The following is a 25387-nucleotide window of genomic DNA, read 5'->3' on the forward strand; positions in this document are numbered from 1 at the left end:
GAGCTTTTGTGGCCTCCCAGAATTGAGATTTCTCGATGCTGTTAGGTCAAGATTTCTAGATGCTCTTTGATACTCCTGTAATTTGTGGACAAGGCAAAAACTAAGCCAGTCTTTAGCTGCGATGCAGGTTACCTTTTCTCATGTAGTATTAATTATGGTGATCATTTTAAAGATTTATTAATTTTTATTTGGAGGGTGGAGACAGATCTTCTGTCCACTGCTTAACTCCCCGAATGGCCACAATGACCAGCGCTAAGCTGATTGGAAATAAGGAACCTTTTCCAGGTCTCCCACGTGGGTGCAAGGTCCCGAAGACATGGGCCATACTCCAATGCTTTCCCCAACCATAAACAGGGAGCTGGATGAGAAGTGGAGCATCTGGGACACGGACTTTGAACCCATATGGGATGTTGGTGCCACAAGCTGAAGAATTAGCCTGTTGATGAGCCATGGCACTGGTCCCTTTGGTTTTCAAGGTTGGGATTTGGTTAACAGGCATTTTGTGTTTCCTTAAAAGTGAAAATATTCATATGCTTCTTTGTTTTGCTGCTGGATATTTAAAACCAAATTCTTTGAAGAGTTTCTTGTGGACACTATTGATTATGAATAGTTTAGAATTGAGTGCTTGGAAAATTGTAGAAGCAATCAGCAAAACCATACAGAAGAATGATTTTTCATTTCTTTAACTTTAGATCCTTTCTACTTGTGTTATTTAATAATTTTTTAAAAAATAATTATTTATCTGAAAGGTAGAGAGAGATGAAGAGAATGGTTTCAATAGCTTGTGTTGGGCTAGGCCAGAGCCAGGACCGGCCCGCAGGTGTCCCCTATAGGTCAGGACTCTAAGCGTCTGCTGGGTTGTCATCCTCCCCCACCTTCCCGGCCCAGGAGCAGAGTCAGGGGCCCTGAGTGGAGCAGCCAGGATCCACGCAGATGCTCATTTCTGGTGTTGGTGTCACATGCTGTATGCAGCCCAAGCCGCTACACCACAGCAGCAACTCCTATGAAGGGTATTCAATTACAGCTGAAATGTTGCATGAACACTATAATACTACACTGTGACTGTATAAGGCTGTAGACTATTTCAAGTTTGCTTCAGAACTTAAATGAAGAATCTCATCTTTTTAACAGAAGGAGAACTTTATTTTACTGAGTTTATAGTGTTTTTTTGTTGTTGTTGTTGTTCATTTTGAGAAGCAGAGAGCTTTTAGAATCTTGCCCATTCACGGTTGAGCCACGAATTTTAGCAAATGCATTTCTTTTCTCTATTTTGAACTTAACACATCAAACCTAGTATAAAATATATGACACCAGAAATCTTATATTTTGATTTTGTATTTAATTTTCTTTTCAAGCCCCTACCTGTTGAGTATTTGGGTTAGATGTAATAAGGTTGGCAAAATATAGATAATTGTTGAAGCTTGGTAATGACTGTGTGACAGTTTTTTTTTTTTTTAAGATTTATTTATTGTTTTTATTGGAAAGGCAGATAGACAGACAGGAGATACAGAGAGAAAGATCTTTCATCCACTGGTTCACCCCCCCAAGTGGCTGCAATGGCCAGAGCTGAGCTGATCCGGAGCCAGGAGCTTCTTGTGGGTCTCCCATGCAGGTGCAGTGTCCTAAGACTTTGGGCCATCCTCTACTGCTTTCCCAGGCCACAAGCAGGGAGCTGAATGGGAAGTGGAGCAGCCAGGATTAGAACCAGTGTCTATATGGGATTCCAGCACGTGCAAGGCGAGGACTTTAGCCATTAGGCTACCGCACAGGGCCCATATATGACAATTTTGTTACACTGTTTTCTGTTTTGCAAATGCTTAAAATTTTCATCTTGGCAATTTTCCTTTTTTTAGATTGTATTTATTTTGAAGTCAGGGTTTCAGGGAGAAGAACAGACAGACCTTTTTTTCCAGTAGCTGGAATGGCCATGGCTTGTCCAGACCAAAGCAAGGAGCTAGGAGCTTCATTTGGATTTCCCACATGGATGCAACAGCCTAAGCATTTGGACTGAGTCCTGAGTGCCCAGTCCGGTCTTGAACCAGTGCCTATATGGGATTCTGGCATTTTACTGTGACTTGACTTCTTAAGCCAAAATAGCAGTACTCAAAGGGATCATAGTGCCACACTATTTTACGTTTTACACATTTGCTGCTTTAGGATTTCATGGGCTCCCACCAAATATGTGCCAGCTACTAAGAGAAAGATGATCTTTGTAGTGGAGCCCCTAGCTGATGACATTGCAAGAGGTACACTGTATGGGCAGCATGAGCTTCTTCATGTGTTGTAGCAAGAACTCATCCAGTGGTGTTCTAAAAAACTCATAGGAAGTTAGTCTTCAGAACTTTTATACATTGAAGGAGACCGTAAGTCCTAAATAAAAAGTCTTTGGAGTATCAGCAAGCAGGCTGATTTCTCTTTTTTATATAGATTTCATAGAAATCAATAAGAAATAGTTGACATGGAAGAATGAGAAACGATATAAAGCAATTTATGGAAAATATTGAGCAAATATGTACATCTGTCTATATATATGTTATGTAATACGAGAATTACAAGTCGAAGTATTCTCATGTTTTAGATTATCATGCCCTCATAATTTACAAATGCTTCATCATTCTTAATATCTTATCAATAATACTTTGTGGGGCTGGCAGTGTCGCCTCACAGATTAAGCTAGGGTGCAATGCTGGCGTCCCATCTGGGTGCTGGGTCAATTCCTGTCTGCTGCGTTTCCGGTCCCACTCCCTGCTAAGTCAGCTGAGAAAGCCGTTGGCCCCTGCACCTACCCTGGAGCCCAGGGAGAAACTCCTGGCTCCTGACCAGCCCCTGCGGCAGCTGCCATTTGGGCAGTGAGCCAACAGACGGGCCATCCCTCTTCCTCTCTGTAACTCTTGACTCTGAAATAAATGGATTTAAACTATTTTAAAATTTAAAATGTTGTCTTAAAGCTAAAGAGGCTATTCTCCGGACTTTGCTGCACAAATCTGAGGTGATGCACAGGGTAGTTACGTCTTAAAAGAGTCAGAAGGATGACCCTGCATACTGTTGGTTGGTCATCTGCTGCTGTTCACAACACGTTAGTGAGAAACTCGGACTGGAAGTAGAAACAAGACCAGAACCTGGGCGCTACTCCCTGTGGGTTGCACAGGTTTCAGGCAGCATCTTAGCCACTAAGTCAAATACCTACCCTCCCGCCCTATATTCATAAACTTTTCTTTAAGAAAATGTTATATTTTATTTACTCATGCTACATTAGCAAAAATCTGTCTAACTGAATATATTTTGTAATTTTTTTTTTTTAGTTGATCATAGCCGAGTTAAGTTGACATTAAAAACTCCTTCTCAAGACTCAGACTACATCAATGCAAATTTCATTAAGGTAGGTGTTAGCTCCAGAGAGTGTTTCTCTGCCAAACCAAATGTCTGCTGAGTATCAATTTCATTGAAACTTTTGAACTTGACCAAGCATGGTTCCACCATCACAAAAGCATGAGCTGACCACCGCTTCCTCCTGGCCTCCTTGCTTGTTTAACTGGACGTGCTTAGGCCCTGCAGCGCACACGTTGTTTCCAGGGTTTCTTGATAATCTTCCAGTCAACACCTTTGTTCTTTTGATGAATTTCCTAGGATAAATTATAAGGGCTGAAATGAGGAATTGCTAGTAATACTGATTTGACAGTTTCTTAAGTACACTAAAGTTACGGAGTACAAACCACTGTTTCTTGTGGTCACCCAAACCCGACACTGGCTACACTTTATTCCAAAGCAGCCACATTTTGTTTGTATCATCTTCAATAAAGATGGATACAGATATTATAGACGTTTTTCTGTTTTTGTGTTATTTCTCCGCGTAACAGTTTCATATTCACTGCTTCTTCAATACGTATTTCAGCATTTTACCTGTTGATTCTTTAAGTGTAAGTTATTAAGGTTAGTATTTCCTCCCTCAACACTGAACAGTCATGATTGCAAACAAAGCTTTCTTTTCCAACAAAATTCACTTTTTAAAAAATTGAGAAGAAATCCAAGATTTATTTGGAAGAGCTAACAGGATTATTGTGTCAGATGTTGTCACTGTTCATATCCTTCTATGAGAGTGTGTATGTTCTGTTTTTAAACTAATAAAGGTCGGATAAAAAGTGTTCATATCCGCTGACTCCCTTGCCATGTATCCAGAGCTGCCAGGGTTGGAGCCCAGGCCCGGGGACTGGATAAATGTAGATTTCCTAGGTAGGAGAGCCAGGAATCCAAGTATCCCAGCCAGCAACTAGGATTGGGAGCTGGAGCAAGAAATGTAACGCAAGGCCTGCTGTGGGGTGTGGGCATCTTAACTGCTCAGCCAAACACTGTCCCTCCAAGGAAACTCTGCTGAGCTGAATGAGTGACTGAAGGCAGCCATGGGAAAAAACGACTAGCGAAGAACCGCGGAGAGGCTTTAGCATTACTTTGAACGTTAAAGTATGTAGTTACGTTTCTGCTACAGTTAGTGTTGTTGATTAGATGTTGGCTTTTGTTTTCAATTCCTAGGTAAGCCTGGTTTTCATATCTAATAAACACAAAATCAATAATGATCACCCAAAGTTAAATGAATCGAAGAGATTTTGTCATGCTTTTGTCTACTCGAACAAACAAACAAAAAAAAGCTGCTTTTTTTTTAGAGAGAGAGTTAGAGAGGGAGAGCCAGAAGTAGATCTTCATCGGCTGTGTGTGTCTTTCTCCAGATGGCTGCGACAGCCAGGGCTGGGCAGGGCAAGGTCAGGAGCCAGGAGCTTCATCCAGTTGTGTAGAGGCCCACACACTTGAACCACCTCTGCTACTTTTTGCAGGACTTTGTCAGGGAGTTGGCTCAGAAGTAGAGCTGCTGCGATATGAACCAGCGCTCAAATAGATGCCAGCATCATGGCGGCATCATTACCTACCATGATGTCAGCACCAGGAATGCTTCAGAATGAAAATGATCATAGTACTAATAAAATTTGACATCTTCAAATTGAAGTAATGAAGCGTTTTTGGTAACGTAACAAATATATTTTGCTTTTCATCGTTTTAGGGCGTCTATGGGCCAAAAGCGTATGTGGCAACCCAAGGACCTTTAGCAAATACAGTAATAGACTTTTGGAGGATGATATGGGAGTACAATGTTGTGGTAAGTATTATGTGTAATGACCTAAGGCATCTTGTGTGAACATACCATAATGGTATGTTAAACCATCACTAATAAGAATTTCATAGTGTAAGTCTTGTCATAAGTTAATAACTAGCCAGACAAATGCCAAATAACTTATAACGGGCAGACATGCTTCGTTAAGCCCATTTGAGTCCCTCTGCCCAGGAAATACATATCTAAGCACATAACTGTGCATTGTTACCTGAAGTATACAAGGATTCGCAGGTAGACACACCCAGCCTTTCCTGCTGAAGCTCATTCAGCTAGAAACATGTCAGGTCATTGACATTCCAGTTGGACAGGTGGTTAGGTAAAGAGAAGTAGAGCATCTTTAGGTTTTAGGTTTGGAAGCCAGGAGTTAAATGAGTTAGGATTCTGCCCAGAGTTGCCCTGCACTACAGCACGTCACCGCTGGCATCCAGATGGTGCCATGGTGATGACTCTGCATGGTGGATGTGGGGCGTGGGTCCTGTGGAGCTCACATAGCTGCCACGAGCATTGTGATGGGCTCGTTCTGTGGTGTAGGAGCAATTCCTCTAAGCTTTGAAAGATTAATGAAACAGGGAAGAAATGCAGCTTCTTAAGGCTTGCTATTATTATTGACTGAAGTTGAATATTGGGAAAGGAGCATAAGGACTTTTTGGGATGATAGGAACATTCTTTATCTGATAGAGTTTGTGTTGTGTTTATATGTGTGTGTGTGTGTGTGTATATATATATATATATATATATATATATATTTGTCAAAGTGTGGAAAATGTTCACTTAGGATCTCTGCTTTTTTATCCTACATAAAATTTACCCTAAGGGAAAGGTATATATCCAGTATCAAAATTACTGAAACTCAAATAATTATATATGTGCTGAAGTATTTAGGAGAGCAGTTGGCTTAGAAATGCAATTTTTTAAAGATGGATTGAGTGAGAGACAGATATGTGATAGAATAAATATAGTGAAATATTAAAAGTAGAATATAGATAAGGAATCTGTAAAATTCTTGAAGTTTTGCTATAAGTTTGAAAGTTTGCATTGTAAGATGTTAGGGATGAAAACAATTTAAGGATTATCTATTTAAGAGTTAGAAGGAGACAGAGGGATTGGTTTTCCATTCCCTGGTTTTCTTACCAGATAGCTGGAATGGCCAGGAATGATCAAGGCCAAAGTTGGAAGCCACAAGCTTTTTCTGGGCCTCCCACGGGGGTGGCAGGGGCCCAGGCACTTGGTTCATCTGCTCCTGCTTTTCCCAGGCCAGTAGCAGGGAGCTGCCTAGATTGAACTGGCACCCGTATGGGATCTGGTGTTCAGACCATTGGCTTTACCTGGTAAGCCACAATGCCAGCCCCAATTGAGCCCATTTTATTTGGTGATGTTTAGAACTTGTAATTTTAATCATTTCTTAACTCATGCTTTCAGTATCAAAACTACTTTTTTGTACAAATCAAGTAAACATTATGCTCAAAAGAAAAAGTAATTCTTGAAGCTTATCTTTGATTTGAAAAAGTAAATTTGTGTTTAACTAATATCCTCTTTTATAGATCATTGTAATGGCCTGTCGAGAATTTGAGATGGGAAGGGTAAGTATCCCGTCAAGTGCTTAAAATTATTTTATTATTTTATAGTTTATTTCATCTGTAGGTTAATTAATCCTGGTCTCTTTACTATGATTGTTGTCATTGTTACAGTCTGAACTCAAGTTAGATACATTCCTTTATATGTTGTTTTCCTGGCTTCAATAAAATTTCTTAGTTTTTTTTTTTAAAGATTGATTTACTTTTACTAAAAGGCAGATTTTACACAAAGAGAGAGAGAGAGAGATCTTCCATCCACTAGTTCACTCCTTAAATGGCCACAACAGCCGTAGTTGAGCTGAGATCCAGGAACAACTTGTTGGTCTCCCACAAGGTGAAGGGTCCCAAGGCTTGAACCAGCCTCCACTGCTTCTGCAAGCCACTGGCAGGGGTGGGTGGAAAGCGGGGCTCCCGGGACATGGCCTGGCACTTCCATGGGATGCTAGCACTGGTGGGCCCAAGATTAGCTCGCTACTCTGTCACAATGGCCCCTCAGTTATATTTTCTCATGGTAAATAAATTACATAGTGATTTTATTCAAAATATTATATGAATTTGTTAGTAAACAAAATTAATTTTAATTTGTTTTTATTAAATCCTTTCCAATAAAGGGTGTTGCAAGAACAATGTATTACATTTGTCACTTATTTGAGATATTCTTTAAAAGATTAGAAGACCTTGTTTTAACTAATAATTTATTTAATCCTCTCAGACACTTCCTATATCAGAATTAAGTAATGTTAGAAAATAAATAAGATTAGAAATATGAAAGCAGATTATTAAATTATGCTAGCTTGGTGACATGTTGTGAGTATGAGATCCAGTACTGTCCCTAATTTATTCTATCAGAAAATGTAAATTTTACTTTCCTCGCGTGTTTACTGCTAGAGTTTAGGAATCAGTTTTCTTTTTCATTCTATTAATTCACACTAATTCAGTGGTGGTACTTGATAAAGAAATAAGTATCAAGGATCCAGCATGATTACCTAGTGGCTAAAGTCCTCACCTTGCACGTGCTGGGATCCCATATGGGTGCCAGTTCTAATCCCAGCAGCTCCACTTCCCATCCAGCTCCCTGCTTGTGGCCTGGGAAAGCAGTCGAGGACGGCCCAAAGCTTTGGGACCCTGCACCCGCGTGGGAGACCCAGAAGTGGCTCCAGACTCCTGGCTTCGGATTGGCTCAGCTCCAGCCATTGCAGCCACTTGGGGAGTGAACCATCAGATAGGACATACTTCCCTCTCTCTGTCCTCCTCTCTGAATGTCTAACTTTCTAACAAAAATAAAATAATTCTTAAAAAAAAAAAAGAATTAAGTATCAAATGCAAAAATTAAGTATCAAAAGCAAAATTTTTTGAATCTCAGGGTTTTGTATTCATGATATTATGTTAGTATATCATGAATTAGTTGGAACCTATGAATTTAGTTTAATGACTGACTTTTTGAACATTACCTGATAGAATGTGAGATATAAAATCAAACTCATCTACCCTTTATTTAAGTGTTTTAATATTCATTTATTGGTGTTAATTTATAGTTGTACTACAGTGCTAACAACTGTCCCTTCTGAGCTTCAGTTTTCTCACCTTTAAAAGGAGTGTTTCACACCTGCCTTGAGAGATTACAGATAACATCACACATAAAGGCTCTTCAGAACCTTCATTGAGAATAACTGTTAAGAAAAACAAGGCACAGTGCCCGGCACAGTGGCTCAGTGGCCTTACAAGTGTCAGGATCCCACATGAGCACTGATCCACTTCCTGCTCCCCGTGTAAGGACTGGGAAAGCAGTAGAGGACGGCCCAGATCCTTGGGAGTCTGCACCCGTGTAGGAGACCTGGAAGAAGCTCCTGGCTTCAGATCAGATCAACTCCGGCCATTGCAGCCACTTGGGGAGTTAACCAGCAAATGGAAGATGTTTCAGTCTGCTCTTCTCTCTCTAAATCTGAGCTGCCTTCCCAACAAAAATAAACATTGTGCAGATTTTTGACTTTCTGCACCAAAATAAACTTTTCATTTTTTCACAAAATTTTAAGTCTCCTCATGTAGTACATAACATGTAATTTTGGTATATCAGTTGCTTATTTTATGCTTAGAACTGGAATGTAATCTTAATATAATCCTTTCTAAGCTACTTTTATGAATGAGGAACATATTACAGCTTTCTATTTTTAAATAAATTGATCCTTTACAATTTGACTTCTTTCTCAAAATTAATAAGACTTTGTTAGGTAGAAGACAGAAAAGTAAAAGTAAGACCCTTGGAAGTGATATGATTTTTATCATTTCTATTCAACTTCTACAAAAAAATTAGGTTTAGAGAGTGCTGTGGGGGCCAACACAATAGCTCAGCTGGAAAATCCTCTGCCTGCCAGCACAGGCATCCCATACGGGCACCTGTTCAAGTCCCGGCTGCTCCACTTCAGATCCAGCTCCCGGCTTGTGGCCTGGGGAAGTAGCAATTCTGGTCCAGAGCCCAGAGGTGACTTCAGATTGGCTCAGCTCTGGCTGTTGCAGACATTTAGAGAGTAAACCAGCAAATGGAAGATCTTTCATCTCTCCTCTCTGTAAATCTGCTTTTTCTATAAAAATAAATAGATCTTTAAAACGAGAGTCCTGTGATGTTAAACCTCTAGTATATAGTATATGTTTTTCCTTGTGAGCAATGTTTACAACCCCTTATAAGTAGTTATGTATTTGGAACCATGAACATTTAGTTAGAAATTTGTGAGGTTGTGCATTTAGCTAAATTTTTACTGATGGTATGTTGGAGCTTTTAATTGATCGGGATGATACTCTGCTGGCTCTGTCTTCAAACCAGAGAGGGTATACCTAAGAAGCCATTGAACTTGACTGGACAATAAGATGCTGGACTCTATGTTTGGTATACGCTTGCAATGGGGGAATCTCAACTGAACTTGAGCTGTGGTTATGCAACAAGGTGGAGGAATCCACCATGGTGGGGAGGGGTGGGGAGAATCCCAGTACCTATGAAATTGTGACACATAATACAATGTAATTAATGAATAAAAAAAAAAAAAGAAATTTGTGAGGTTGTGCATTTAGCTAAATTGTCACTTAGCAGCTTTCATTTTACTGGTTCTTGTTAAACTGGAATCATTTCTTAACAGTTGAGTCACTGTATTATATATGAAGTTAGATTTTTCACTCGCTTCCCCAGCTTCGTGAAATGGTGAAACTAGCAAAAATTGAGTGTTCTCTTTACCTGTTTAAAGGAGAAATTGGTTACCCTTTCTGAAGTTCTCAAGTAAAATTGGATAGTTAAGATACTAGTTTGTGCTTGGCTAACGTTTTTGCCACTAGCAGAACATTTGAAACACACTCTTAGTATGTGCAACAACTTGGCGAGGATTGTTGTAAAGTAACGGAAGGCCATTACAATAGTGCAGTGTTGACATCCAGAATTACAGCAGAGAGAATCCTCTGAGCAGGACAGCCGATGTGGTTCTGCTGTTGGGAAGGAGTGTCAAGATGACCGGCAGGACTCAAACTGTTTGTGGATGTGTGAGAAAGCCAGTCTGTGGGTTGCTAACTAACCTTTCTTTTGACTACAGAAAAAATGTGAACGCTATTGGCCCTTGTATGGAGATGACCCTATCACCTTTGCACCGTTTAAAATTTCTTGTGTAAGTACTTGTTTCTGTGTAAAGGGTTTGAAGAGAAAATTGGCATGGTAGATTAATGGATAATTGAATTGTAATACGCCTGCCCTAATAACTGTGAAATTGAGATGATGGAGACTTTATGCCAGATACTGTGCACTATTTACTATCCGCCCCCCCAAAAAAATGTTGTCTTAGCTCAGCCTTCACATCCTTTTTGATAAATGTGAAAACTTTATGCTTGTTCATGATTATCTGGCAAGTTGAAATAAATTCATGTGGTTTAAAAAATTTAAAACCATCTAAGTACAACTTAGATAAGCAAATGGATGGCTTTGGAATTTTTTTTATTATTAAATCTAGGGCTTAAATTTTAAAGGTTAGTTTGGTGTTGTGGGTTATGAATCCAAGCATTTTGTTGCCCTGTGTGTACGTTTTTGTTTGTGTGTTTTCGCTGATGTTCGGATGTGTCTCTTTCTAGGAAGATGAACAAGCCAGAACAGACTATTTCATCAGGACACTGTTACTTGAATTTCAGAATGTAAGTAACTTCTCAAATAATAGATGATGTATGAATAGCATACAGCTTGCATAGTTAAGAAAATAATGAAGAAAAGCACATTATGTTTTGCTTAATATGTTGAGCCTCACGGTCATCAAAGTATGTAATGAAGTAATTTAAACTGTAACTAAAAGCAATATTTTTTTAAATAGCTGTATTGGAATAATTATACTTTCTTCGCCACAGATAGTTTTCCAGTAAGCATATTGCAGTGTTGTTATGTAATTATAACTCATTAATTAGTAGATTTTAAAAAAATTACCATGAATACTCCTATAAAAGGAGGATAGTATTAGCAATGCCTTCCTCATGAGAATGAAACAAATGGCTGTATAGAAACTCGTTAAATAAGCTTTCACTAACTGTAGGCTGTTACCTTGTAAAAAATGTAATGCCTAACCAAATATCTTAGATATGTCAGTTAAGTGATGTCGAAATTTGCAGATATATTTTCGTAATTGTTGGATGTGCTTTTCTTAAAGGAGTCTCGGAGGCTGTATCAGTTTCATTATGTAAACTGGCCAGACCATGATGTCCCTTCGTCGTTTGATTCTATTCTAGACATGATAAGCTTAATGAGGAAATATCAGGAACATGAAGATGTGCCCATTTGTATTCATTGCAGGTATAAAAGGGTTTTACGTTTGATGCTGATTTTATTCCTCCTTTTGTGACAGTCCTGAATTTCTCCTATCCAATGTGAATCTGACGCCTTATAAATTGATATAATCGCTATTGGGCTATTGTACTAAAACATAAAATCATCTGCTTGAAAATGGTAGGATGTTATATAATTAAGCTTTACTATTCAGTGCATGCAGTTTAATCAGTATCCATTACACCCTGGTTTTTGAAGTCAAATATTGTATTTATATTAACTGGAAAAAAAAAGTCTCATAGAAGCCATTTTTATGGGTAGAAATATTGAAACTCAAACATTATTTTATGATTAGTAAATATGTTTTTCTTTGGAGATTAAAGCTTGTTGTAGAGTATAAAGATAATTTACTAATTTTAAAGTCACTTTCGTTCAAGCAGTGTCCAGGTAGCTTTCATGTCTCATAAGTGCTGGAATGAGATGTTTTTAATACATACAGGTGTACATTTATAAGATCCTATTGATCAAGAAACCATCAGTTCTGTGACGTGCCATTATCTAATATACATTAAGATTTTTAAAGGTATGTTGCAGCTAAGAGAGGAGATTGCTATTAGAAAGCCATTGATAAAAAAGATGAATGCTAATTTTAGAGCTGTTAAGATACAAATGTCAAAGTATATTGTGGAACTGACGCAAAACTCGGTGAAGAACATCAAATACCCACGTTTATGCCACTGGCATGGAGTTGTATTATGTATGCCTAGAAATTATTAGGCATTTCTATTAAATTGCATTTTATTGCTACAAATGTTGCCTGGGCCTAATGATTTTTTTTTTTTCTTTTTTGAAGTTTTATTTCTTTGAAAGACAGAGTTACAGAGAGAACCTTGCGTCTCCTGCTTCATTCCCGCCATGACTGCAGGGGCAGTGGCTTGCCAGGTTTCCTCCGTCTCTCCGACGTGGGTTCAGGGCCCAGGACCTGGCCGTCTCCTGCTGCTTTCCCCAGGAGATCAGCAGGGAGCTGGAAGTGAAGTGGGGCAGCTTGGAAACTGGCCTTGCAGGCAGCTTACTCATTGTGCCATAGCATCAGCCCCCAATGATGATTAACCTAACGCTTAGTCTGCCTGTGTTTTAACGTAGATACATTTGAAATTGTTAATCCTGTGTAAATCTAATAGTTTTATAATTCGTTGTTGAGGTGTGCTTCGACAGTCTTTCCCCTAGCACAGCACTGTGTTCAAAAATTGTTGTAGAACTTTTACCTTGAATATGAAGGTCTTGATTAACTGACTTCAGAAGACAAAAATAATACATTTTTACTTTGTTTTGTAGACTTTCAAAATGTCCTTATTTATTGAAAACATGTTTGAAATATGTGTATAAGTACAATATGCCTTCTTTTTTTCTGCCAAAGGATTGTTCTGGTGATGTTAGCATTTTTAATTACTCAGAGATGTCGGTTCTAAGATACACACACCTCCCTCTAAAATTCAGAATCAGTTGCTTTAAAAACTGTGAAACCAGAGCTGTTATGCTGGCATACCAAATAGACAGGCGCCTGTTTTCAGTCCCAGCTGCTCCACTTCCAGCCCAGCTTCCTGTCACAGAAGATGGCCCAAGTGCTTAGGCCCCTGCACCCACACTGGGAGACCTGCAGAGAGCTCCGGGCTTCAGCCTGGCCCGGGCCTGATTGATGCTGCCAACTGCAAAGTGAACCAGCAGTTAGAAGATTGTTGCCATTTCCGTTTTTCCCCTCTGTAACTCTGCCTTTCACTAAATGAAAAATAAATCATATATATACAGAATTTTACTTTATGTTCTTCAAGTCCTGTTACTTCAGGAGGTCAGCATTTTTTATTCTTCTGGTGAAATCACTGTTGGTATGCGAACCTCGTGTCAGAACTCCTAACCCGTTAGCATATTGAAATCTCTACTCTACTCTAAAACTCAGGAGCCATCTTGAGATTGGAATAAATTTATCTCTGCATGATATTATTAATCAGAAAATAGAATGTTTGCTAGATTCTGTGTTTCTAACCGCGAACATGTTGACTCATAATTCTTTTATACACAAACCAAATTATTCTTTTCAAACTTTATGTCCTTAGTGCAGGCTGTGGAAGAACAGGTGCGATTTGTGCCATAGATTACACATGGAATTTACTCAAAGCTGGGGTAAGAATAATTTTTATGCAACATTATATCCAATTGATGTATTACAATTTTCAAAACTGAAAGATCACTTGCCATAAATCGTAACTTTTTTATGTAAGTTATTTTTTCCGAAGCAGTTTTCTATGTCAGAAATAAAGGCAGAGAAAATGAATAAATACTGCCTTAGGATAACATCAGGGTAACAGGATCATCGTGTCTTTTTAGGTGAACGTCTGCATTGTAGGTCTAGAATGTACACTGATTTTTCTACATACAGAATTCTTGTTGCTTTCTGTTGCTGACTGTGGGTAGAAGTGTAGTCTATTCAATCAGTGTTGATGCTTCCTGGAAAGGTTATAATCTAGTGATTAAGAGTGGGATTTCAAATGTCCATGTTAAAATTCTGCCTCTGTCATTTATTAGCTGTAGGATTTTATTGGAAGTAGTAACTCTATTTTATCTCAAATTCTTGATAAGCAAAGGAAGGTATAAGGATTGCATAAGTTAAGCTTTACAAACTTCTTCAGACTGTATATATCATGCAGCATTCAGTTCACTGTGGCTTTTGTTCATGTTGCTGCTGCTGTGATCCTGCTTGTACCACCTTTCCAAGAAGTTGTGTCTGATACTGTAAGCATGCAGAGATAGCCAAGACACAGTTCTCATTACAGATTAGGAAACACAAATCTCATTGCCTTGTACACTTGGCTGTCCTGCTGATTCCATACATAATGTTTTCATTTTGTATGCTTTACAAACATTTAATCTTTGCTAGCTTTGTGGAGTATGTTAATCCTGTATGAAACAGAACCAACGCAACATTCGGTTTCTTTTTTCATTTTTTTCCTTCCCTCTACTTTTTTCCCTTGGTGTCTTTCCACATTTTTAGTTTTCCTAAGGAATATTTAAGTTTTATGCAGCCGCTTTAAAAAATTCCATGGGCTTAAATTTTATTTTGCATTCTTCAAAAACTCAGCTGATAATTTTAGAAATAAACTAGAATTCTGTTAGGTAAAAAGAAAAAGTCAACCATTAAACTGGATTTGCGAAGAGGTAGCAAACAACATTTCAGAAGTTTAAAGTGGTCAGACATACCATGAACACAGTCCGCATTTGACTGAGTTAGTTTAGTATAAAGAGCATCTATCTTGGGCTTTGCGTTAAGATTTGATGTGGAGACGTTGACATGTGTAGACTCCGGAGCACTAACCCTGCCATGTTCTGCTTGGTTGTTGTGAAGCATTCTTGCTAATCCGCACGTTCTCTTAAACCTCTACCAGCTCCTGCCTAAATAGGAGATCTGTTCATGTTAGGACTGCCTTTTGAAATAGTCCTCATTGGTTATTTTACAGTCTGTCCCCTGGAGAGAGAAAGTAGAAGGGTCTGTCTTTTTCTCTAGCTTCCACCTGGTCCTTACATAGCCAGTCCAGGAGGTACCAACGTGTAGGATAAAGTCAAGTAGCCTTATCTTCTCTCCTTTGAGTATCTTTTCTATTTAAAAAAAAAATGTATTTATAGAAGGGAAACAAGTTTAATGTGTTTCATTTATAATGAGACTTACTCCCTCCCTCTTTCTTTCTTATTTAATTTTTATAGTAAGACTCTTATTCTTGGGCTTTATCTACTCAGTGGTGGGCTTCTCACGTAGAGTATCCATTTGGTCCCCTGAGCTGTCCTTGCTACCTTCCCCTCTCATGGAATAGCCAACTAGACGGTCACCACACAGCCTGGCAGGTAGCGCCCAGCCCCTGTCTGCCCGCTGCCCTGCACTCAGGCTGTAACCGTTCCGGTCACTTCTTCAGCCTGAGGACTGGGGCTCGAGCTCTGGCTCTGTCCCCGTGACGCCAAGCCCAGTCCCTGTCGGATACACAGGAGTGCTCGTGTCCTTGCCATTTATCCAGCATGCTTGTAAGGCGGCTAGACAGAATGAAAGAGTATTTTACTGTTTGCTGTATGGTTGTTGCAAGTTTCTATATTCTTTGTTTTAGAAAATACCAGAGGAGTTTAATGTATTTAATTTAATCCAAGAAATGCGGACACAGAGGCATTCAGCAGTGCAAACAAAGGTAGCTCTTCTGAGTTTCAAATTGTTAACTCTATTTTTATAAATGATTTTTTGATTTGAGAGTTTTCCTTTTTTTTTTTAACTTCTTTTCCCTTTATTATTCCTCTCCCTGACAGGAGCAATATGAGCTTGTTCATAGAGCCATCGCTCAACTGTTTGAAAAACAGCTACAACTGTATGAAATTCATGAAGCCCAGAGACCTGCGGATGGGCTGGTAGGTGTTCCTGGCCTGTAACTGTAAGAAACTTTCATGTTTTACTAGGATGCACTATCTAGCTTTTGCTTGTCATCTTTATCTAACGTGAAAGAATCCACGATGGGCATTCTTATTTAAAATAGGTGTCATTAGCTAATTTGCATCTGCTTCTATAACGATGCATGTTTAATAACTCAAATACAAATTAAATGATATTCTAAATAAAATGTAGATAGGAAAAAGCATCTTACATTATAAAGTCATAGCATTCATTATTGTGTCCATACAAATTACCTTTTTTAAAAATTGTACTGTATTCTGTCTTTTCCAGCCCAGAGCTGAGTTAAAACTAGACTGAACTGATAGTCTAGTCGAGTTGGTTTTGTTCTTGGTCATGATAGCCTTCATTTTGTCATTATTTGTATTTTAATTTTTTAATTTGGAAATATGGAACTGAAATTAAGTACCTTTTTGGCTTGTTGTAATTCACCCAAAGTTAATTTTAAAGATTTTAATTGAATATTCAAAAATACCGTATTCTCAAGTTTCTGCTTCTGTTTTCTCCAGTCTGTTGTTCCCTGTTTGGTTTTTGTTTTTGGTTTTAATAAGATGTTGTTGCTTATTTGAAAGAGTTAACAGAGAGGAGGTGAGAAACAGATCCATTCCCCCACATGGTCAAAGCACCGAAGGCTGTGAGGCTGGGGTCCCAGACACTTGGGCCACCTTCTGCGGCCTTCCCTGGCACACCAGAGCGGCACTCCAGGATGGAGTTTAACATGCTATACTACCACACTGCCCTCTCATTCCCTGTCAATATATAACATTCACCTTGTCCTTAAAGCTGCAAAGCTTTATCATTAAACCATCAAACACTGGTTCGTGAGACTAGGAGTGGGTGTTCTTGTTACACTTTACGTTGATGGGGCAGGCATCGCAGCTGATGGCCTTAGAAAAGCAGCAGAAGCCGGTCCACATGTTGGTCCCCTGCCACCACGTGGGAGCCTGAGGGAAGCGCCCAGCCGTGGCCCTTGTGGCATCTGATGAACAGACACCTCTCTGTTTGTTACCCCCTTTCCTTGTAACTGTATAAATAAATCTTAACTAACATTTCTACTTATGATCAAGTTCATGGTCCTTCCCAAACACGGGGCTCATCGTGCGCCTGGATAATGCCATGTTGCCATGTCTCCATCCTTATCCCTGCTACAAGCTACCACTGTCGTGAATCTAGCCAGATCGTTTACAATGTAGAGCAGAATGTTTAGGGACTATTTTACATGCTTCTGTCTAAATCAAGACGCGTAATTTCTTTTCTAAAAGGACAATAGGCTATATGAACTTCAAATGAAAAGTATTTTAATTTTATTTCATATATGCAAGATTAATTTCAAATGAGGGATTTTACACTTTGGACTGTCTTTTCTTTAATAGAAAAAAGTGAAAAATATTTTCCTATCTGTAAATTTTTTTAAAAACTCTTATTACCACATCAAGCTGTTGATTTAAGGTAGATTACAGGGAGCGAAGGAGGAGTAGTTCACTCCTCAGTGGCCAGAGCGGCCGGAGGGGGCTCTGGCCAAAGCTGCTGGGAATCCCACGTGGACGCAGCGGCCTGTGCTCATGTGCTGAGTCAGAAGTAGAACACCCAGGACTGAAATTGCACCCGTGTTGTTACCACAGTGCCAGCCCGCAAGATTTTAAGTTCTGGAATGACTGAGTAATGGTGGTAGCAGTTTGTGCGACGGTCCTTGTGATGTACATTTTACAACTGGAATCAGGGCCAGCACTGTGGCGTTACGGGTGAAGCCGCCACATGCAGAGCTAGCATCCCAGAAGGGGGCCTCTAACTGAGCCCTGGCTGCCCTGCTTCTGACCCGGCTTTCTGCTAATGTGCCTGGGACAGCAGCAGAGGTTGGCTCGAATGCCTGGTCCCTGAACCCCGCATGGGAAACCCAAATGAGGTTCCTGGCTTCTGTTGGCCCAGCACTGGCCATTGTTCTAAACTACAGGTGATGATATAGCCTTAAATATTTGATAATTGTATTCAGATTGATTTTCCTTTGTGGCCTTTCATATAGCTATTATTGTCAATACTAGTGCCTGGGCCTGGCACATCGGCTCAATTGGCTAATCCTATACCTTATAAATGCCGGAATCCCATATGGGTGCCAGTACACGTACTGGCTGTTCCACTTCCCATCCATCTCCCCCTGCTCATGGCCTGGGAAGGCAGCAGAGGATGGTCCAAAGCCTTGGAATCCTGCACCTGCGTGGGAGACCCAGAAGAAGCTCTTGGCTCCTGGCTTTAGCTCAGCTCAGCCTTAGCCATTGAAGCCATTTGGGGAGTGAAACAGTGGATGGAAGATCTTTCTTTCTGTCTCCTCTGTAAATCTGCCTTTCCAGTAACAATAAATGAATCTTTATAAAAAGAAAAATGCTATTATACAAATAAACGAACTGCTTAAAATAGCAACACATTGGAACCTAATCCTGAATGGGTTATTTAAATTCTGAAATTCTTTCCACTTTCAAAACTTGGTGTTTGCTTCAGCTGATTATAAAAGTTGCTGGAAAGCTATATGGATTGCAACAATGTGGCTCTGAACAGTGTAAGTAATAAAAATGGATCAGAAAACATAAGAGTGTAGCCATTACTGAGGTGAATACTAGGTTATCCAAAAAGAACGGTGTGGGTGGTTCTTGGACCAGGAGGCTTGTTAGTGCTTCTTGGGCAACGAATGCCTATTCATTCTTCATTTTTCACGTTTTTTCATTGCCACGTTTCATTCCCTTTATCAGATGAACGTGCTTACAAAGTTTAATCTGCTTCAGAAGTTTGTCTTCTTGCCTTTTCCCTTTCTGCTAATGACTGCATCCCCTCGCATCACCTCGGCGATGGCGCCTCTCCCCGTTGGCCCTTGTGCTCACTGGACTTCAAACGCCCTCACCATCTCTGTTCTTTCTACTACTGTCTGTTCCTCCTCTACCTGAATTCTTTCTGATTTTGTTATTTTCAAAATTTTGGCCATCCATCAATGCCCATCCCACATCCCAACTTAATATGCTAAACTTAGTAATATTTCTTGCATTTTTACCATTTTCAGCTGTAATAACAGCCCCTTTCCTTGAGTTTGTAACAGTTTTGTAGTACTGATTAAACCACTTTATTGCTTTATTATTATGTTTTAACCCAGGGATAGGGAACTGTTTTTTCTGCCAAGGGCCCCTTGAATATTTATGACATCATGCAGAGGCAATTCAGAATTGTCAGCTTAAAAATTAGCCAGCTGTGAACGTATTGTGTTTCCACTTAGAGTTGCCGTGGCAGGGTCAGACCGGATGGTTTCCCGGTCCTGCTGGCCCCTGGGCCAGGCCTTCCTCAGCCCTGTCTTGCAGTATCTCCCGGAGTGTGCACTTTGCCTTTGCTGACTTTGCTCAGTGCATTTCACAGAGAGGTCCACCAGAGTGTCTTCCCTTCAGTTTGAAATTGAAAGTGCTCTGAAGGCCTCCTTTTGTTCCTCTGAGTGAGCTTGATAGGACATTGATTCGGCAACAGATTCTAAAAGTTGACATAAGGTTGTTCATGTGCTACAAAAAGTTGTCCTGTGTTGCAGGTTAGAAATAGTTCAGGGGGCAAGCCCAGTGGTTAAGACTGAACACATTGGGAGCCCGAGTCACGGGAGAGTGTGTTAAGCCACTGCAACATCAGCATCCCATATGAGTACCAGTTCAATTCCCAGCTGCTTCACTTCTGCTCCAGCTCCCTGGAAACATGCTTGGGAAAGCGACAGAAATGGGCTCTGGTGCTCGGGGGCACCTGCCACTCACATGGGAGACACAGAAGAAGCTCCTGACTTGGCTTCAGCCCGGCCAGTGCAGCCGTTTGGGGAGTGCCCATGACCTCAGTGTGCTGTGTGAAATAACAACAAAACAGTTCAGCTACAATTTCAGAGGTCCTTAATTGATGCAAAGATGGCTTTTTTTTTTCTAAAATTAAAATGCAGACAAGAATGAGAGCCATTGATGTTCTCTGACTTAGAACATTTTTTAAGGCTTACTTATTTGAAAAGCAAAGCTGCGCAGAGGGAGATCATCCGTTGGGTTCATTCCCTAAGTGGTTGCAACAGCCAGAGCAGGACCAGGCCAAAACCAAGAGCCTGGAATTCCATCCAGGTCTCCCACTTGGACCATCTTCCACTGCTTTCTCAGGCACATTCATAAGTGAGCTTTGTTGGAAGTAGAGTAGCTGGGACTCAAACCTGTGACCATGTGCTCTACTGGGTTCCTCTAAGATTAATATAGCGTAGGTAGGCTAAGTTTTATACATTAATTTCACAGCTCCTCTAGTCATAAATCTAACATTTCAGCTTGTGCTTGTTCTGTATCCTCAATGTTGCTCTTGGCCTTGTGAATACCAAGAAGCATGGAGTTGCACGGAAGAACTCTCCCCACACCTCTGTAAGGGTTGTGTGCCCCGCTCGGGTAGAGTACTCCACATGGTGGCAAGTGTTTCAGGGAGGAAAGTACTCTTAATAGCAGAAAGCCATGGGGTTGGAAAAAGGTGACAGATACAAACTCTATTGTGGTTGTTTTTATTTATTTTTTTTTAATTCTCTGTACATGTTAAATTTCTAGTACTAGTGGTCCCTAAAATTTATCATCTTTTTTGAGCTTATCTCAGCAAGTCTGCTTTTTAACAACAGCACTTGCAGTGTTTTAATCCGCCATTGTGCGTGGTCGATTCCTCAGTAACTGGTGCGGGGCTGAACTTGCGTGTGCATTCCTGCAGTCCAGGTGTGCTCCCTCTGGCTGAAACACAGAGCACAAGACCCATCTGATCACTTGGCAAGATTGGCATTGCTTTTTTAGCAGGCCACAGGCAGTTTAGTTGGAACATGAGGAAGAAAAATTGGTTTTCCTCTAACTGAAGTGAAGCTTTTCTTTTTTCCCTGCCAGAATGAAGTTAACACTGAAAATACGGTCAGCTCTATAGATCCTGAGAAACAAGACTCCCCTCCTCCAAAGCCACCTAGGACTCGCAGGTATCGTATGGCTCTTCTTTGAAGTAATGCTTTTGTTTTACGCACTGTTAATTACAGTGACATATTTTGGTTGTTTCCAAGTTCCTTTCATTAGCTGTTCAAGATTTGGCATATGTATGAAGGCTGCTGTTACTGATACTCTAAAAATTTTGTTGCACTTTGGAAAGTCTATCGCTGTGACACTGCCAGAACAGTGATGCAGCCAAGACTGAACTATAACTCATGTTCTTAGTATAAATTACAGATGAAACTTCACTTGTTCTAAAGATTCCTTCTTTCTCATGATGACTTGAACAGCTGATACCTTGCCAAAAATTGCATACACTTTGAAGTTCTGTGGAGCTGTTAGTAGCGTTGCAATGTAGCAACGATCACTGTATTTTCTCTTCAGTTCTTCCTCGCCTTCATTCCAAGATGATGTATCGTCTTCTCAGTCACATGTAGTCCTGGGCTGTTCCCGCTTCATCCCTTTCAGGATAGCTGCTAGGCCACTTACACGGTGGTGTGAGAGGGAGGCATAGTTGAAGGATGCCCTTGGAAATCTGTTACTCTAGCTTGGAGTTTTCAGTGAGTCACTTTAATCCTTGAGTGCTTCTTGTTGATTTGTTTAGGTATTATCCTAAACATTAAATGAAATTATTAAAACATTTATAGTATCTTAGAACTGACCAAAGCAATTTTTTTAAGGTTTATATATTTTACTTAAAAGTCAGAATTACAAAGAAAAGAGAAAGAGATCTTTCATCTGCTGGTTCACTCCTCAAAAGGCCTCTGTGGCAGAACCTGTCCAACACTGGGAACCAGGAGCTGCCTCTAAGCCTCTCATGAGGGTCAAGGGACCAAGGACCTCCCAGACTGTGAACTGGGAGCTGGATCAGATGTGGAGCAGCTGGGACATGAACCAGTGCCACAGGTGGCGGATTACCACACTACACCACCACAGTAGCCCTTCAAAGCTGTATTCTTTTATTCAGGGCTAGCCAGCTCTTTCCCTGTTAAAAGTAGTAGAAGTTGACTAGAATTGGGTGAAGTGGCTAGGACTGGGTCTTGGCATTTAGTTGCCGATTCAGATGTATCACTGATGAGCTCACCACTCTTTACCCTTCCTGCATAAGTAAAGGCACAGATTGTCTCTAAAGGAATCTCCCGCGTGTGACAAGAGTTCCTGTGGATCCTGGAATTAAGATGCTTTTTCGTGCTTATTTTGTTGGGTTTCAGATTTTAACTTCAGTATTTGCCCGGTCATGAACCGGATTCAGTTCTACTTTTCAGCATTGTTAACAGTTAGTGATTAGCCTGTCATAGTGTTCTAAATGTTACAAGCTATGGTTATTACAGGCTCTGGACTACATTTGGGTGTTTGTGTGGTTTTCAAAGGACGATCAGGAAGCCCGTATTTAGGCGAGGTCTCAGCATAGTAATGGTGCGCTATCTAGCCTGATCGTAATTCTGCCCCGTTTGATTTCCACCTTGGCATCACCAGAGCTGGCATGTTGACCTCCTGTGGAGGGTTAGCCAGTTGAAATCTATTAACAGGTATTCTCTAACTTCTTCATTCCATGTGGTAGTTCTAGGATGTTAAACCGCTAGCCTTTTCAGAAATTAAGGAATATTCTTATTACCTTCCTACTTTTTCATTTGAATTTATTTTTTAAAAAGATTTGTTTTTATTGGAAAACAAGATTTATAGAGAGTAGAGACAGAAAGATCTTCCATCCACCGGTTCACTCTCCCAAGTGGCAACAACAGCTAGAGTTGAGCCAATCTGAAGCCAGGAACCAGGAGCTTCTTGCGGGTCTCCGACATGGGTGCAGGATCGCAAGGCTTTGCTTTCCCAGGCCACAAGCAGAGAGCTGGAAGAAGGGAAGTGGAGCAGCTGAGACACAAACCAGTGCCCAAATGGGATCCTGGCAGTTACAGGGTGGAGATTTAGCCACTAGGCCATCATACCAGAGCCTCATTAAACTTTTGAAATCAACCCAGTGTAGCAGTTCACACAGTCAACACTGATGTTCGTAATTATGTATTCTTCTACCTCTAACAAATACCTTCTTTTAAATTAGTAGAATATGTGACTTGTAGGCCTTTTCCTTTTCAAAAAGATGGGCCCAGCGCAGTAGTCTAGTGGCTAAAGTTCTTGCCTTGCATGCGCCAGGATCCCATGTGGGTTCCGGTTCCTGTCCTGGCTGCTGCACTTCCCATCCAGCTGCCTGCTTGTGGCCTGGGAAAGCAGCAGAGGATGGCCCAAAGCTCTGGGACCCTGCACCTGTGTGGGAGACCTGAAGAGGTTCCTGGCTCCTGGCTTTGGTCTATCCCAGCCCCACCATTGTAGCCAGCCATTTGGGGAGTAAACCAGCAGATGGAAGATCTCTTTCTCTCTCTAATACTGCCTTTCAGTATATAAAATGAATCTTTAGATAGATAGATAAGAGTTAGAATTACAAAATTCTGGAGCAAAACTGTTTTCAATCAAAAATTGCATTCCTTATTTAAAAATCAGTAACTTCAGAGTTACAGCACTCAGATACATAACCCTGCAGATACTTTGCCTTCCACATGTAGCTGCTGCGAAGCAACAGACGTTGAAGTGCACCAGAAGAGGGGCCTGGGGCAGGAGAATCTGCAGCCAGAGAAGATGTACGTGGTGTGGTTTCCCACAGAGCTGGTGTTCTCCTGGAGCAAGAGGCCCACCACGTCTGTGGTGTTGATTAACGTAGCTGGTATGCTTGGCCTCATTGAGAGGAGACACACGGGTCTGCAGGAGAAGTTAACTTGCAGGTGGTAAGGCAGAACCAAGGCATCAGAAAGTCAAGGCTATCATGAGGGAAGAAGGTCACATGAGGTCACAGACGGAAAGACATACGCCCTGGTGCCGTAGGTGTAGGTATCTAGTTTACCAGTTTGGAAAGATGGAGATGACATTTCCATGACATGAAGTCAGAGGAGAATTATAAAACAGAAAGAATGAGAAATAATGTCGTCATGTTTTGAAATGCTGCAGTAAATCTTAGAAGCAGCTGGAGGAAGAGTTACCCGTGGCAGCTGAAAGACTAGGAAATGGGAATACTGTTTTTTCATTAGAAGTTTAGTGTTACTTTAACTTTAAATACTCATAATATGTGTGCATTACAGTGGTAAGCGTTTAACTTTCTTAGTTTAAAAATTGGATTTTTTATTTGTAACAGTAGCTCCAGGGGCTTTTAAGGTAGCCGACTTAGCCATTGCCATCCAGCAGCTTCTTTCAGAAAGCTGAGACACACAATGAGAAACTCATCTTTTCACTCTTGACTTTTCAGTTGCCTTGTGGAAGGGGATGCTAAAGAAGAAATCCTGCAGCCCCCGGAACCTCACCCGGTGCCCCCCATCTTGACACCTTCTCCCCCCTCGGCCTTCCCGACAGTCACTACCGTGTGGCAGGACACAGACAGGTACCATCCCAAACCCGTGTTGCACATGGTGCCATCCGAGCAGCAGCCAGCAGACCTCAACAGGAACTACGGCAAACCGGCCGACCTTCCAGGGAAAAACGAAGCCGCGCTTGAACAGACGGACAGGAAGTTGGAGCGAAACTTGAGTTTTGAGATTAAAAAGGTCCCTCTCCAAGAGGGACCAAAAAGTTTCGATGGAAACACACTCTTGAACAGGGCACATGCGATTAAAGTGAAATCTGCTTCCGCTTGTATCGCTGACAAAGTTCCCAGACCGACAGAATTAAGTTCAGGGGATCTAAAAGCTCATGATGTCGCTCAGAATTCCTGTGCGGACTGCAGCGCTGCACAGTCCAACCGAGCACCTGTTACTCCACCCGGAGAATCACCGAAGAATTCAGACACGCCCCCAAGGCCGGCCCACTTACCCCTGGAAGAGAAAGGACATGCCCTGTGGTCACTTCATGGGCCTGAGAATGCCCTGCCCGTCCCTACTGTCGCTGAAGACAAACCCTCGGATGTCCACTGTCAGCCTAGGAAAACTGTGAGTTTAGCAGCCACCCCCACGGCCCAGGCGGAAGTTCAGGACCTTGTGGGTCATCACAACAGTTCACCTCTCCTCAGAACGCCCCTCAGCTTTACCAACCCGCTGCACTCCGACGACTCAGACTCGGACGAGAGGAACTCTGACGGTGCCGTGGCCAAAAACACAACCAGTATTTCAACAGCGAGTGCCACCGTGTCGGCTGCCACCAGTACTGAAAGCATTTCTACTCGGAAAGTGTTGCCAATGTCCATTGCTAGGCATGATGTAGCAGGAACGGTGCGTTCAGGTGCCGCAAAAGGTAACCCGAAAGTGTCCGACACCTAAATAGCTCTACCCTGCCAGGCGTACTGTCCCACGCACATGTCATGCACTGTACTTTAAAGGAAGCTTTTGCTTACTGTCAGCATAACTTGATCATTTGTATCCTTGGGTTTTG

At 41.1% G+C, this 25387-nt stretch overlaps 1 protein-coding gene across 1 annotated transcript in view; it reads left to right on the top strand.

The window, feature by feature from the left end:
* Positions 1–25387, top strand: part of PTPN12 (protein tyrosine phosphatase non-receptor type 12) — a 62262-nt gene that overhangs the window by 26305 nt on the left and 10570 nt on the right. Inside the window, exons 3-13 of the mRNA XM_004591349.3 lie at positions 3303–3379; positions 5051–5146; positions 6703–6741; positions 10308–10379; positions 10837–10896; positions 11400–11542; positions 13627–13693; positions 15661–15738; positions 15854–15952; positions 20891–20976; positions 24273–25249. Of these exons, the coding sequence (XP_004591406.2) occupies positions 3303–3379; positions 5051–5146; positions 6703–6741; positions 10308–10379; positions 10837–10896; positions 11400–11542; positions 13627–13693; positions 15661–15738; positions 15854–15952; positions 20891–20976; positions 24273–25249 (1794 nt within the window). The remainder of the gene's footprint in view (positions 1–3302; positions 3380–5050; positions 5147–6702; positions 6742–10307; positions 10380–10836; positions 10897–11399; positions 11543–13626; positions 13694–15660; positions 15739–15853; positions 15953–20890; positions 20977–24272; positions 25250–25387) is intronic.

This window comes from Ochotona princeps, chromosome 32 (genome assembly GCF_030435755.1).
Source record: "Ochotona princeps isolate mOchPri1 chromosome 32, mOchPri1.hap1, whole genome shotgun sequence".
Taxonomy (NCBI): Eukaryota; Metazoa; Chordata; class Mammalia; order Lagomorpha; family Ochotonidae; genus Ochotona; species Ochotona princeps.